Here is a 17151-nt window from a genome sequence, read left to right on the forward strand (position 1 = left end):
AAATATAGTTTAACATGAAGTATTCATCATGACCTTGTAAATTTTGTGTTAACGGGGTTTGACTGTATACACTAATGATGCTATTTTCAGGTGCGCAACCGGATGTTTAAGGGTTAAATTTAGGGGTTTATTGCCCAGAACTTGTGCCTCGAGTCATGATTAAATTGATTATCTGTAAAATTGACACTAAAATGAAGATTCTTCACATAACTTAACCAAATATTTTATATGGCAAACATCCGAATCTATCGGAAATTTTTCAAACCAATTTGGCAACCTACACAATGTTTTTTAAGTCTGCTTATGAATAATGTAAATAATTATCTTTACATAGGTATGTATGATTATAAAATAATCCTGTATCAGCTTGTGCAATAATGAAGTGCAAGAGTTTTGCGTTTTTATTAATTTTTTATACAATCAAAAGAAAAAAATAATTTATTATAAATAATTTTAATTAAAAGATCGTTTAATTTAGCATGATAAACTATGACTGCAACATCAAAAAAAAAAAAAAAAAAACTGGTTGTGCACCTCTGATTTGCTTTGTATCTCTGTCTCTGTTAATACATTGCATTTGTTTAATTTAAAAATTCACTCCAGACATTTTCAGATTTTCACCAAAAGTATTTTATATCGCTGAGTACACTTCAAGAGGAAAGTGTGCTCAGTTGCTTCATCGTTATAGGATGTGACCATGGCCCCATTCCATCCTTTTGTGCAAGTGCTGATTATGACTAGGGCTGCGGAGTCGGAAGGAAAATGACCCAGGATTTCAAAACGCCTGACTCCGACCCCGGGATTTCAAAACGCCAGACTCCGATGGTTTTACTTATTTATTTCACTTTAATTTTTCAACTCACTCCTCCCTCCATGTGAAGAGGGAAAAGCCTCTATACAGAGATTGGAGTATTAATCCCTTTTTATGAAATTTAAGTGTTGTATTTTATTGTAAACCTAAGATGCATACAATGTCAGACGAAACTTGAAAACCAAATTTTTCCAATAATTATGATTTTAAAATGGAGATCACATAATCATTCCATTGTTTAAAATATTGAAAATGTTTAGTTTGCTCCTCATTACTGTTTAACAAATAGATGTTGATCAAATCGTGTGATTTTCATTTTTGAAAGTTGTAACTCGAGACAAAAAAATGCTTTTTTCTTGCTAAGTCAAAAAACCTTTCTTGAGTTGAGGCGGTTCGCCTCGGCTGAAACCATCTGGTGGGTGACATTTAAAATATTAACATATTTTAATTCTGAAAAAAATCCCCAATAAATCTGAAATTATATTTCATCTATAAAATTTCAAGGATAATAGGGTACTATGTTTGCATTGCAGGGAGATATGGGGTACATGTACGACTAGAGTAAATTTTACAGAAAATGCAGCAGTATGCAGCTTTGTACAAATGGCTATTTTTCCTATAATTCTTCTTTGCTCAATTTTTAATTTTAGCTTTATTGGCTGCTTTAGAATTAACCTTAATATGAAGATTTTAAGATAAACTGCAATTATTGAGTGTTGTAATCAAGAAATCATGTATTTATTTTATTTCGTACTTTTTAGTGAGAATCATGTTGTAGATATAGTCTTTAGATTGAAAAAAACAGATATATTTTATCGGATCTTTTGTATTCCCGCTGTCGCACCAACACTTATTTGAATTTACAGAACACCCTAAGTTTCCTCCCGAGCTAAGGGCCCCCGACTTGCTCAAGGGATATAATCCTTTTACAATTTTATAACTGAGATTGAAGTTTAAAAAAATATATTATTTTTGTTTAAAAGTGATTACTATAAAATGTTAGGTAGCAAAACCGTTTGCTGACAGTTGCTATTAGTTCGAGAATGTTAAAAAACAAGCAAACCAGAGAACAGCATAGCTTGCTATTACAGAGAATTCAATAAACAATCAAGCCAGTTGGTTTCTAATGATAGTTATTTTCTTATTAGTAGGCTTTTCTACATGTAATCGAACCAATTGGTAGTCAGTTTTTTAAAAAAAGCTAAGAGAACCAGTGAAAATGAAGGAAACGAAGAAGCCCGGAGTCGGTATGTTTTTTAACGACTCCAACGCTTTTACTCCAAAATCAGTCCGACTCCGACTCCACAGCCCTGGTTATGACAGTCGATGGAAAAGCAATGTTAACTGATGAAAAATTGGCCACTGAAAGTCTAGCTTTTATGGCAACACAATTATTTTACTTGGGGATGATTTTTCATTACTTAGAAAACATTGCCTCATTTAGATAGTCACCACACAGGTGATATAGTGTTTGAAAATGTTGAGTTATTGGGAATGGAGTTAAAAAAGAATAAATGCAATTACTTCCTCAAAGATTGTTAATATTTTTTCCTTCAGAATACACTGCCCAAATGTTCTTAAACAAAGAGAAAATGTGCACCAGCCTATATTACATGAAAATGAAAATTGTGTATAGTAAGAAAAAATAAATACTTTTTGGGCACAAAATTTGATCATATAATACAAATTAAATGAAAAACTTGGTTTGTCTGAATTTTTTCCAGATGTGCTACTTTTGCAAGTGTCAATATTCATGTGTTTTCTGTCCGTTAAAAATTATCCGTTTAATATTATCCGTTTAATGTTATCCGTTATTCGTTAATTTTAAAAAATAAATCATGTGGCAAAAAGTATAAAACAATTTAGGGCCACAAAAATTTGCTGAATGAGCTTCTGTCTAAAACAGAATATATTTGAACATGTTTCATAAATTTTTTGAGATTTATCTTAAGAACTGCAATTTTTTGAAAAACTGTCCTGATAAAAGGTATCTGGGTACCTAAAGGGCACTACATAAATTTTTGTCAGATTTTTTTTTTTTTTTTTTTGAAGCAGTGCTTCCTGGAGACACTCAGGAGGAAATAAGACATATGTTTTGACATTGGTTCTGGTTGTACAACTGGCATAGAGATGGGTGGGGCCATGAATACGACAAAAGTTCTTGGTTTTTTAGTTTAGGCATGAAAGATGGGCAATGATTCTGATTTCATGTCTAGAAAGAAGAATACAAGGGTGAACAAAAAATTAACGATGCAATTTGCTTATCAAATGTATTTAACTGAAGAAAATGTTTGATGCCACTAAAATCTTGGTGATTTTTGAAGCGATAATTATATAAATAAAATGCTTTAGAATTTTTTTGCAAGTAGTCATTAGTGAAGAGTAGCTAAACAAAATAGAAGAAAAATTCCTTGCTCTTTTTGTTTCAGCTAAAGCATTTTGTAACTAAAAAATTTCATTTATATGGAAAACATCAGCCTTGATTTCCAGCAATTAATTTGTTGTTTTAATTGGTGCAGAAGATACAATTATTTTCTTCCTAAATTTACATTTAAAAAAAAATAGATGTCCAAGAAAGTTTTTTGTGGCATCTTGTATAACTGTACAATTTTTAAACCAAAAAGATCATATTACAAGTGTTGTTTATTCACTTTTTTTTAATGAATCAACCATTGCAGGAGTTAGAATTTATCAAACTAGTGCAGAACAAGTGCAAGGCAATTCATTTTTTTTTTTTTTTTGGTAGCAGTACTTATCAAATTCACAGCAAACGTACCAATAGCGTTTGCAATAATATTAATGAGTTTGTAGTTTTTTTTTTCCTAAATTTCAAATATGAATGAAGGTTGAAAAATATGTTTTGAAATAAAAACATTTATTGCAGATTGAAACATGCTACAATAGTTATTGTCAGCTGGAGGGCCCTCATTTCTGGACCACATTGTTGTGTTCAATGTTCCTTGTTTTATTTTTAATGAAAGAGTTTTTGTTAGAAGAAAGCCATTGTTGAAATTTTGGCACCAGTTATAAAATTGTATAAAATAAAGGTGTTTGCACAAGACTTTGTTTATTTTCTTTTGCATAACTTCTAACACAAATTAGGTCAAAACCATATAGAAATAATTATCCAACAGTTAAGAGATGAAAATTCTAGAATTTGGTACGAGTCTGAAATTTCCTGTTTTGCAAGGCCTTATTGACTAATTAGCAGAGCCTTTTTTATTTTCAAAATTAGCATCTGAAAAAAAAAAAACTGATCAGAGGCCAATTTCTAGCACAATCTGATTGCCAGTTGTTTTCTGGATTGGTACTGGCGAAAAGAAAAAATATTTCCCTCAATCCTCAAAAGATTGTAAAAAGAATCCACAGAAAAAAACCTCTGCTAAATTGAGAATAGATTTGGAATTTGCCGGAGAGATGCAGATTTTAGAATGAAAACTAAGTGTCTTATTTAAATACATATGTCTATATTTAAAATAAAAGAAAGTGTTTGCACTGCATATTTTATTAAATTATATTTTGTTTGCTAATAAGTTTTCCAACAAAAGAAATTCACCATTAAGTTTTAAAATGCGACTAATTTACTAGCTAATAGTTTGAAGTACCTAGCATGGGCCCTGATTAAAGAACAAAATAAACTTACAATAGCTGCTGCTTCTTTAATAATCAGTGTTGATATAAATTTAGGAATAGTTTAAGATTGTGGAGTAATTTTGGAAAGCTATTAGGTTTTATCTTGCATTAACTAGACTAAATCAATTTTAAATATGCATTCTGCAAATTATTGTTCTATCATCAGCAATGTAGGTTTCTTTTCCAAAAACAAAACATGAATCTAGTGCTGCTACTTTCTATTTTCTTTCCCTATAAATACCTGGTATATTTCAATCCATATTTTAAAGAACTGCTTGGCCAATTTGTGTGAGTGAAACATTATAAAATAAGAAATAAAAATATTTTTAATATGATACAATTATATACACAGGTTGTTTCTAAATAATTGAAGCATCAGAGAACAGCACTTCTGGTATAGTGTCCAACACAGAGGCAGTAGTTAATTTTTTCTTGTAATGTATCCCAAGCTTTCACTTTCACAATTTCCTGAAGCAACGATACAAGCTTTTCTTCGGAAGCAACTACATCGCAATGAACCTGAAAAAAGATAATCAAATGTAAAACACACCAGCAGTAGACTATCATTACTATAGTTAGGGCTAACCTAACCTGGCAGCACTGTGAAGGCTACGCAGATCTTGATCACAGAATTACGATGCTACCAGGTTAGGTTTAACCCAACTATATCAAACACTAAATTTGGGGATCTAGATTAAGCAATGATTTGTCCAATTTTACTTGTATGCGATTATTTTGGGAAATTTTTAATTTTTTCTTTGAAGAGCCAGCGTCAAATTTAGTGCAATGAAAGAATGGACTTATTCAAAACTTGTATTTAACCTGAATTTTTGAGAACTTCACCAAAAATTGCATACAGTGTTTGAAATTTCAATTCTTTTGCATCTTTCAAATTTTACAATTATTTAAAATGTTGGAAGCTATTTTAACATATGCTACCATAAATGTGCCCTTTTTACTTTCTTCTATATCTAATACATAGAAGAAAGTATTGGATTCGTGCAAATTTTCGAAATTGGAATTTTGACGGATTCGAACGTTTTGAGGTGTGCTGAGTCCATTTCGACCATTTTTGAAAAATGTGTCTGTCTGTGTGCGTGTGTGTCACATATGTGTGTGACCAGTTGTTTGTGGCCGCTCTACAGCAAAAACTACTGCATGAAATCGAACAAAATTTGGTACACAAATGTGCCTCTATGTATACTTGTGCCCATTGGTTTTTGGTGCGAATTCCTCCAAAGGGAGTGGTGCAATGGGGCATTTTTTCAGTTATGCTTGCCTGCTATTCCCCAGGAAGTAACTGGCGGAATCAAACAAAATTTGGTCCATATGTTGCCCCTAACAGGTACAGGTGCTGATTCAATTTTGGTGAGCTCAAACAGGGGTTGAGCTATAGAACGTTTTTTGTCGTCAATTGTGACTACTGTATCTCAAGAAATAATGAACGGAATCAAACAAAAATTTATCGACAAATAGCCATTAGAGAGCATAAGAGCCGATTCTATTTTGGCGTCAATAGCTGAAAAGGGGATGGCACAATCAAATGTTCTTTGTTTTCCATTGTGAGTGCCACATCTCAAGTAATGCTATGTTCTGAATGAAATTTGGAATAAATGTCAATCCATATGTAAACAGGAGTTGGTTCAATTTTAGCGCCAATTGCACATAGGGGGCTGATTTTTTTCTTTGAATAAAAATAGCTAACAATAAGAAAGATAAATCGTTATAAACTGTCCTCTGCGTAATTCGCGTGATTTTAATTGTTGGAAAACTACAAGAAAATCACGATGATTTAAACTATTTAACTGTTGCCATCTTGTGTTTGTTAACAAATAAATGTTTGTAATTATTTTAAGCAAGGCTTTTAAAATAATTATCAATTTTCATTCTTTGCTTTGCTTTTGAGATAAATCGAGACTTGGGATGGTCGTTAAGTTTTGACGTGTGTAATTTTGTTTTTGTTGGGAATATTGCTACCTCGTCAAACATGGGGAGGGATCATAATTATACGAAAGATATAGAAGAAAGTTTCGTGATGGCCACAACATACTAGTTAATCTGCTTTTCAACAAACAAGTAGTAAAATTTGAAATTACATACAGTTGAGTCTCAAAAATGTGAGGTAATCGGGACTCACGTCACCTCGGATTACAGAAAACTCGGATTATCTGGAAAATTCTTTCAGATTAAAAATTTACACTGTTTGTACAAAATAAGGAGGAGACTTACTTTCTTGTGTCTAGAAAAAGAAGTATAATTTTCAGGAAAAATTTCACTCAGATTTCAATATAAATTTCCATTTGAATTACGTTGAAACAAATTTTGGCTTTAGATTTTTCTGGATGTCCGTACGTATTTATGTGTGAAAATTTGTAGGCAATTAAAACATGTATTTTGACTATGCCCAAGTCCATTTCGACGAGCTTTCCATGATGTTTGTACACATGTGCATGCTTTCTTATGTATCCAGGTTAACACAAAAACGATTAGTTTTATATGGTTTAATATTCGTATATGCAACTCATGTGTATCAAGTAAACTATTTTTTAATTGCAATCAAATCTTCCAAACGGCATATTAACATGGTTTTTGTGGCAAATCAATGCCAATTTTACATATCGAGTTATTATCTCCAAGGCGTTTCTTAATCCATATCTTGTAGATAAAGAATATTTCGTACCATTTAGGGCTAACGTTGTTGAAACAACTTCAGTCAATGTACCTACTTTAATTATGTATTTTTATTTTTACACTTAATGTAGCTAATAAGTTTTACTGTAACATAAAAATTCTGTTTTCAAAGATTTTAATGAAAATCAGTCTTTTAGCTACTTAAAAAATTAACTTGAACTATAAATAAAGCACCTCAGATTAAGCGGAACCTCGAACGTTCGAGACTCTACTGTACTCACTTTTTTTTCAAGAAATGAGTGTTTGTATCGTAATATTTCAGATTAAACTCCCTTAATTCCATTTTTTACACTGTGATGCATCGCAGAGAAGTTCTTGCATCTTATGTAGATTTTATAACGATAATAATTAAATATTGAGATATCCATTAGTTTTATAAAACACAACAGAAAATCTATCGACATTAATATCATTTATAACCAGGGCTATAAATAAAAGAAAACATAATATGATGATGCAACTGCAAAGAAAAAAACTTATGGTATCACAATGCTTTATCATATGAGGGTCAAAATTTTAAGACAGCTACCAACTTACCTGTAAAAATAGGGCTAAATAGGAGTGAACAAGTTCAAAATGGCTGTTCGTTTTCATAACCTCGTACATGGCTTTTAAAAAGCATTCCATGAGCTGTACGGAGCCCCCATTTTCGGGACTGAGGCATCTTATTTCGACGTCTATTTTGGAAGGCGCAAAAGTTTTCAAACTCTCCATGACAGGCATATCTATGACACAAAATTGAGTAATAAGATAAAAATATTTTGCATCAGTATTTATTACTCTGCATTTCTATGATGAGTGGCGTTTTTGCAATGCTGATTGTTTTTTAACTATTAGATTTGCAACAACAGAGGACATAATTTTCAGTTATACAGGGTGTTCCGTTTAAACCTGCAAAACCTTTTTTTTTTTTTGCAACCGTTAGTCCTAGATGTATACTTACAGTCGCAAAAATGTTCGAAATCAGATGCAGAATTAAGATATTGAAAGTTCGAAATAAAAATAAAAATGAGTCAAAAAATACAAAATTAAACTTTTTATATGGGCTCTAGATCCCCTAACTAACATTAAAGAAATAATTTCCATTGAAAATGATTACTAACACAAAAAACTTGACATTTGTGCAATGTTCAGTTATTTGTGAGATATTTCAGTTCAAAGTTTTAAGGGACCATAAAGAAGATGAGATTGGAACATATCGCCCTTTCAAAAGAATGACAGGTCGTCAAAGCAAGAAAAACAGGGTATTCATATTTTTCATTGTTATTCAAAAATAAATACAAATGTTATGCTATGATATGAAAAAACACATCACAAAATCTCGAACAATTTTAAAAGCCACACTCTAGGCACGCATATAATTTTAAACACTTGTTAACGCTATATTTTCCCCTAAAAGGTGTTATTGACAGTGAGTGAAAAGTGGTATAAGTCACAAAATGCTGTGTTTTATTTCTCCGTGAATATTGGTCGGACCAATTTCAAACATTTTGTGTTGGAATTGTTTTTCAATGGAGATTACTTCCCTGAATATAAGTTAGGGGACCTGGGGCCCGTATAAAAAGTTAAATTTTGTATTTTTGAGCAATCACGATTGCTTATTGTTCTCATTTGACTGTTTTTAACATTCCTATCATTTTATTTTCCCACCGCCACCCTCTGCAGCACCACCGTCGACCGGCTCCTCACGATGCTGCACCTCTAGCGAAAGCCCTCTCCAGGTTGCATCCATGTCCTACACACACGCGCATACATACACAACTACACACACACACAAAAACATACACACACACACATAAACACAATAGACACATACATACATGCCTGCACACACATACACCTACACACAAACACACACGCCTACATGCACACACTTGTGATTGCGAAAAACATAATTTGAATTCAAGATGTTAAAATTCAAATTAATTTTTTTTAACTTATTTTTATTTCACGCTTTCAATATCTTAACTCTGCATCTGATATTGAAAATTTTTGCAACTGGAAGTATACATCTAGGACTAACGGTTGCGAAAATAAAGGTTTGCCGGTTAAAACGGAACACTTTGTATGTACCAGGTAAAAAGGTCATTATCTGCAGTTTATTTTTCCTATCAAAATCTTAAAGGTAGAGAGATAAAACAATGAGATGAAAGAAAGTAATTAGCAAGTTAAATACTTCAGCAAGTAAATTAGCTTATAAAAAGATGAACCAAACCAAGGCAATTAGAAGGAAAGGGAAAATGCTAGCTTTTACTTCACTAACATTAAACTCAGATATTAACATAAATAATTAGAAAAATGGCAGGCCATTGGCATGGCCATTTTGCCAGAAAAGTTAATTTAAAGGTTCCTCAGTTCCTTAAACAAATGAGAGTTTAATCATTTTTTAACCTCTAATGATACAATGACCCTCACAATAACTGATAAAAAACTTAACATGTTTCAGATTTTAATTTTTGCCCCATGCCGCATTGTACTGTTGCCGGAAACTAATCTCGTAAAATTCACAGTAGTAATTAGTTTTGGAGTTTTCTATTTTTATTTTCTTTTGTATTCATAGTTGAATTCAGCATGATTTTAATGAACATCTCCTTTTTTCAAAAGTTGCTTGTAAAAATATTTTATAAGGGAATCCAGGAATTAATCAAGAAAGGTACCAATTAAAAGTTATAACCTACCCCATTTTATAAAACACAAAATATTATGCAACTAATTTGAATCCTCAGAAACTATAACTTCTTTGCATTTTTGGAAGTTAAGTTAATGACTGCTCGTCAAGTTTTTTTTTTTTTTTTTTTTTTCAAATCAGTAATATCAAGAAAAATGATAAAATTAACATAAAAAAGAAATTTTCTAGTACAGAACCCATCAACTAATTTGTATATTTGAATCAAAATCTTGTATTAATGTTGCAAAATATTTTAAAATATAATAATAACTTACATTTTTCAGTTCGAGCACTCTCTTCTAGAATCCTAAAAAATTCTGAGCCATGTTGCATCACCTGAAGCACTTTCGATTTGTCACTCTAAACAGCAATAAATTTGTGACCATCAGAAAAAGTTGGTACATAATTGAAACAGCATGCAGAACAATATACAGAAGCGATTGTTAGCAGATTAGCCTAAAACAATTATGCTACTACTAGGTAATGCATATTATGAAACAGAATCATTATTTTGCGAGATGCATTATGTTTTCCGTCTTAAGGAGGGAAACCAGTTTAGGAGGCCGAAATTTTAGTATTTTTCGTGATTTTTTTTTTTAACAGGGAAGAAATAATCAGAATTTTTTTTTACTTGAAAGATATTTTATTCATTTTTTTGAAGTCATTTCCATTAGAATGAGTGGAGTTAGAAGCTGCTGTCCATGAGCGGTCGGAATCAGAGCTCGTTGCTGGTGTGCATTGTTGAAGCCACAATTTTTGCCTGTAATCATTACAATTTTTTTTTCTCGTAAACAGCATATTTTCCTAATGTAATGAAAAAAATTGAAAACTGCATGTTTTTGAGTTACAATGTTATGTTTTTCTACCATTTTTTCACATTTCTTGCATTAAAAAAATATATATATTAATAATAGCAAAGAGTTAGGTTCATATAGATTATAATTAAATAAAGAATATTCACACAAATTTTCAGAACGATTGGTCAAAAATTCTTTGAGCTAGAATGTACACCAGTTGCAAAAAAGCTGTTTCAAGAAAAACGCATTTGAATTAAAAAAAAAAAAAATGCTGTGATGTTTTTGAATCTCCAGTCACTTTAAGTGTTCATAGTATTGAAACTAATCAGAATTTTTCACTCAAATTTTGGCAACATTTTCTTAAATAGTTTTACTAACATTTTATGACATTTAAAAAAAAAAAAAAAAGAGGATTTTGGATAACTATCGGTTCCTACCAACGGTGCCCATATGGGGGGGGGGGGGGGCGCTCAAGCTCCCCTTTGAAATTAGAATTTACATGTGTAAAAATGTATGTTTTCTCTATCAATTAATGAATAAGTTATTTAAAATGTCAAAATTTTAATAACTCTAATCAGTACTGAAATTGGTTTCTATGAGGGAAAATAAAAAATCCTGTTAGGGGAAAATATCTGAGCCCCCCTCCCCCCTTAAAATTTTGCATATGGGCGCCCTTGGTTCCTACTGTTTTTTAAATAATACTCAAGCATTAATTTCATTTTTAATAGAATAGAAGAAAAGAATTAGTATTTGTAAGATTTTTTGCTATTATGTAAACATGTAAAAAAATTAGCAAAAATTTAAATCATTTGATTTTTTAACCATTTTTTAAAAGACATTATCAAAACAATTCAGTGGCACTTTCTTAAGAAATTACTGCAAATACAAAGAAATTCCAATTCCAGTTAAAAATAGCCAAAGAGTGCAATTTACATTTGGTGCTGCAACAAAATTGAAAAAGTTAATTAAAAATTTAATTTTCACAGTAAATGCTCATTTTGAAATTCTTATTAGTGTTAGTTCCAAAAATTTAGTAAGTTTTGATACTTTGTAGAAAACACTTCATTTTTCACCTCTAGAAAGTAATCTTAAATGAATTTCTTGCTCTTTTAAGAATTTTTTTAATTCAAAAAGTCTAAGTCAAAATATCTTTATTTTTAGACAATCAATAGATTTAAAAATAATGTAAACAATTTCTATGGCAAATGTTACATAAATTTATTTTCAATTTTGAAACTAATTGTTATTTTCAAATCTGAATAAATAATGATAATAAATAAATAAATAAATAAAAAGAAATGAAAAATCATATGTTTTATAAATTTTAGGAACTTAATTCAATATTAACTGAATCACTATTGCCCCAAAGAATGAAAATTGAATTTTTATAACAGTAAAAATTTTGTTTCGCTCTTTGACCTTTTCCAATTCAGTCCGTTTAGTTAATGCTGTTTTTTCATTTTTATAAATTTTAAACACTTTGAACTATTTTTCCAATAGAAACAACAACAGATGGGGATTTCTTTGTTTAATTCTGCAGCATTTCAAAGCCTACCTCAACAAGATCATTTTTATAAAATTTGTTTATCTTGAAACGAATACAGTTGGCTCTCTGTTGTCTCTGATGCTCTATTTAATGACTTTCTCTATTTAACGATGACTTTTCACGGTCCCAAGTAGTGTGGTTCACCACAGTGTTAAAAGCATTCTATTTAAGAACGCTTTCTACTTAAGGGCGAGTTTTTGTGGTCACTTGAAAGTCGTTAAAGAGAGAGCCAACTGCAATAATAAATAAAGTAAAAAATATTAAATAAAAGATATCCATTTCTTGTAGAGCATGCACCCATGATTTCACACAACAAAGAACATAGAGTCGAACCTTGATATCTTGAACCTCCTTATTTCGAAACCCTTGATGTCTCGAGAAAACATTTTTCCCCTGCATTTTCTATAAAAACCCCTATGTATTTTCCATAGCTATCTCGAAATTTATTTTTCGAAACCATTGATATGTTGAAATTTTTGCACAGAAGCAATTTTCAGTTGTCGTTTTTCTTAGGCAATTTTTGTAGTAAAACCAGTTCCAGGACCAGTTTTCATCTCTCTTCTTGGAAACTTTGTGATCAGGAGAGCGAAGCAAGATAATAGGGAAGTGTTGGTATGAAAGGGGTGCTGTGTTTTCAGAGTTAAGAATCTTTGTGCATTTCTCTCGAATATGTTGTCCACTTTGAAGAAAGGGAGTCGATTTTTCGCCACTCAGATTTCAAGTGAAAACGGAAAATGCATTCCTGATTTTCATCATTCTGCTTTTTTGCTCCTACAAAATGGCTACTGAAAACTTTTTTGAATGTGGGGAGCTACTGGTTAAAAATAAGAATTTTTAAATTTTTAGGTGAAAAACCAAGTTGAAATTGTTGTTCATTTCAAAATCTCTACCCGTGCACTTTCGACAATTATAAAATTTTAAATCTAGTAAAATATTGAAGACTACTTTATTGATCGTAATTCAAAGTGGTCTCATAGTACATATATAAGTGCATATAGTGTATGTGTGTGTAATTGTGAGAGTTTCTAGTGTAATTTTTTTAAAACCTTGATGACTCAAAAACTTGATATCTGGAAAAAAATTTTCCCGTCCCGAGAGATTTGAGCTATCGAGGTTGTACTGTATTTATCATATCAGCTATAAGAAATGTTCAAAATATATTATAAACTGAGCAAAAGATGAGCCACATAAATGGAAAAAATATCAAACACATATAAGCTTTAAAAGCAACTCACCTCGCTTTTCCAGTCCTTTTTCTCTTCAATGAAGAAGGTCGGTTTGAGGCCAGATATCACAGGCAGAAAAAATGGAGCGTTTTTGGGCACTTTCACGGGTTCCTTCGGTTTATTGCGCCGCTGCAATCCAATGAATTATTACATAGTTGGTAAAATAATCCAGAGAAAAGAAACTACAAAATGCAGACAAAACTTTTATCAACTGCCAAACTCGATTGTAACGAATATGAATTGTATTTTATGTGCAATGTTATTGTTGGGTCACGGGAGGAACCCAAGTTGAGTCATTGGAAAAACCAATGTTGCACCCCACGGGAAGGAATGTGCCTCCTAGCAAGGAACACATTGTATTGAGAGTTCAGTTGGTTGTCATTGTCAACACATTGTGTTCATGTTGGCAAAGCACATGTAAATGGTTTCTGCCCATCATTTATGGAATTGAAGACTTGGCATGCTTATTACTTACAAGCAATACTACTTTGAACTCTTTTAAGATGTTACAGTTTTTCTATTTGATAATGGAATAAAAACATAACTTCTTAATGACTGGTTGATAATATTTAAGATTTAACTGTTGTTGCTATGAATGAAAATTGTTTACGACTAACCAATCGCAATCCTACTTTCGCCATTTTTATCTGATCTTTTTATTCTATTAAAAAAAATAATAATAAATAAAAATTAACAAATTGAATTATTCTTCTAGTTTACTTAAACATAGTGAAAAAGTAGTACAGTAATATATGCTGTCTTTACATACAAGTATTCAAGTTTTTGAAATAAATATCTAGAACTGGTAATCATTACCTTAGCGACACTCAGCTTTAAAAAAGAATCAAATGCATAAGAGTTGCAAAAAATAATTACTTTCACAGATCAATAACTAATGTAAAACCACTTATGTTTGCAAGCTGTAACTTTCACAAAAATAAAGATATCAGCAACTTTAAGAGCTGAAAATCTTGCAAATTTTATATGAACAGAACAGAAAGTTAAAAGAAAAAATTATTTCATGAGGCATGAATTAAAATTTTCACAATTAAGATGGGCTCGCAAAAAAAAAAAAAGATGCTTTAACAGAACTTAAAATTAAAACAAAATATGCAATCTTCATACCCATTCCTTGTAACTTTTAAACATAGGTAAAACCTGAATGCTTAATATCCCCTTATGCTTTTACAGAGTAATTTCTAAGGGACATTTATTAAGGCAAAATTAATGCAGCACTTACCTTTATGACATCCAGGTCAAGTAAATTCAGCCAATGAGATTTGGGCAGCATGGAGAGAGTAACCAGCTCGTCCGATATCTGCTCCGGAGATTTAGATTCGGGAAAATCCACTACTTCTTCGGGAACAGGATCGATTTCATCACCAGTGGTGTCAGCTATATCATATAAGCAGAATTCAGAGTAACAAAATTTAGCAATCAAGAAATAAAACACAAAAAAGCAGCAATGTTCATGCTTAAACTCAAAGGGAAAAAAGGTACAGTTGGACCTCGATATTAGGTCACCCCTCGGGACTTCACGAAACTGACCTTATAAGGGATTCATATATATTTTATAACGTGTGTGAGGAATAAACATGTATGTAAGACAGTGGCACAGTGGAGGGGTGGAGGGTTTAAACCACCCTCTAAAAACATTAGTTTTAACATAAATGCAAATTATGATACAGTAGTTTATGCATATGAAAGGGCTGTTTTGATCAAAAAAACCCTCTTCAGAAGTTATTTTTGCTCAAAAACCCCCTCCAGAAGATATTTCTTGCTGCACTAGTGATGTAAACGATAAACAAAAATATTAATTCTATTTAAAATGTTCAAAAATATCAGTAACTAGGTTATAATAGTTTAATAGACTTGAACCAATTAAAACCTTTGGAGTCGGTAAGATTTTAAAATGATGTTTTAGAACTTTCATGTAGAGTAAAGCTACTTACGAATATTCCCGAGCCGAGAACTGATGTTTAATTTAACAAACTTAAAATTACATTAATACTGGACTGATAGGTTTTTCCTTTAATTTAAGCACAATGGTTTCTAAATGTTTTCTTCGGCTTCTCATGACTGGTAAAAAAGTGAGAAATGTACACTCTGAGTGCCCTTGTTATTGCTTTATATTTTAGTGTCAGTCATAATACTCGCTCTCTATTGCATTACATGCTATGTTAATAGAAGGAATATGACTTTTCCCTTTTTAAGGATTGTATATTGCGAAAAAATTCTTAGAACTGAAGAAACTTTCTTATGCATTGAAATCATTTAAAGAAATCAGACACAAGTGACCTTATAAGCAATTAATGTATTAAGACTTGATCATATCAGGGTCATTTCATGACCTTGTTACATGAAGAGAAGAGTGTTATTTAATATCAAAATTGCCATTTTTTTCTCTTTTTTGGAAATGAGCATTAGCAAAACTTCTATGTGAATGCCACTGCCTGATTGAAAAACCTAAAAACTGAATAATTCTTACCTGTTTTCATCATATAAGTTTAACTTAAGGAAAACTACAGTGAATGTTGCTTAAATGTCGACTATTTTTTTATAAACAGGCAGAATGATAATGATTGGAATGAATCATTACTAAGTTTCAATAAATTTGCTTCAAAAGTTGCCTTTTAGTATCAACTTGACAATTTTTTGGTTCTTTAAAATAAAGCCACATTCTTTAGTAAATTCATGTTTCTAAACCAGATATTTTTTTTAAAAAAATAAAAATAAAAACATTTCATAATAAATAAATCTTTTGACTTAAATGTACGTGTTTACTTATTTGTACATTTTCAAATGCATATAAATTAATAGGTTCAGAAATTCTAGAATATGTTTGAATAATGACACTGAATGTACCAGTGGGTCGCGTGGATTAGTTTTGCGGGCCGTATATTGGACACTGCTGTTTGTGAGCATTAGAATTCCCCTATTTCTGTATTCTATCGCCTGACTAAAGTGTCCAAAACCTTCAACCAATTGAGATGAACTCTGATAAATTTTAAAATACAAATTTAGGAGTGATGAAACAAACTTGGATGCAATGTTTTCTGAGATAATTCAATTTTCCAGTTTAAATAGCTTTCATGGTGCAATGCTAAATCACTCAAGATTTCCAATACTCTTTTTAGCTACTGTTACTTCTTCCCAGAACATTTTTCCATGACTGAAAATACATTTCCATGACTTGGACTGAAAATTTCAATTTTCCATGACTTTTCCAGGTTTGAAATTTGCTTATTTTTTTTCCTATGACTTTCCAGGATTTCCATGACAAGTACGAACCCTGTCATATGTCCGATAAGACATAACCTAGAATTCCTATTAAATGAGCCGGGACTTTCAAAAAGTGACCTAATATGCAGGGTGACCTCATAAGCGAGCAACCTTATATAGAGGTTTGACTGCATAAAGAGTCCACTTTGGACATGTTTGGGTGAATGAAACAGAAAACTTGATATTTTTAGTCAGGTAGGAACAATTTAGAAATGAAGTAAATTATTTAGTTTACTCTTTGTTTGCTAAAGAAATAATGAGAGGCTCAGCAAAATGATTCATTTTTCCTGAAAGAACATTATAAAACATTCCTTACATTAGAACACATTTTTGCTTTTGTAAAAGTTTTTACACTTCATTAATCATGTAAACTAATTTTACACTTAATTATTATCCAAACAAATTTATTTAATGATACGGAAAAAGTTGAAATTCAAAATATCAAATGATTTCCTGCGATTCCATGAATGCTAACACTTCACAATCACTAAGTTGTT

General features: G+C 31.3%; 1 protein-coding gene across 1 annotated transcript in view; it reads right to left on the reverse strand.

Moving 5' to 3' along the window:
- Positions 1–4754: 4754 nt before the first annotated feature.
- LOC129217720 (WD repeat-containing protein 36-like) overlaps positions 4755–17151 on the reverse strand; it is a gene marked incomplete at its 5' end in the record, with an annotated part of 60016 nt that continues 47619 nt past the window's right edge. The window contains 5 exon segments of the mRNA XM_054852056.1: positions 4755–4963; positions 7673–7860; positions 10079–10163; positions 13382–13501; positions 14613–14767. Of these exon segments, the coding sequence (XP_054708031.1) occupies positions 4820–4963; positions 7673–7860; positions 10079–10163; positions 13382–13501; positions 14613–14767 (692 nt within the window).

The sequence above is a fragment of the Uloborus diversus genome, chromosome 2 (assembly GCF_026930045.1).
Source record: "Uloborus diversus isolate 005 chromosome 2, Udiv.v.3.1, whole genome shotgun sequence".
NCBI classification, from domain to species: domain Eukaryota; kingdom Metazoa; phylum Arthropoda; class Arachnida; order Araneae; family Uloboridae; genus Uloborus; species Uloborus diversus.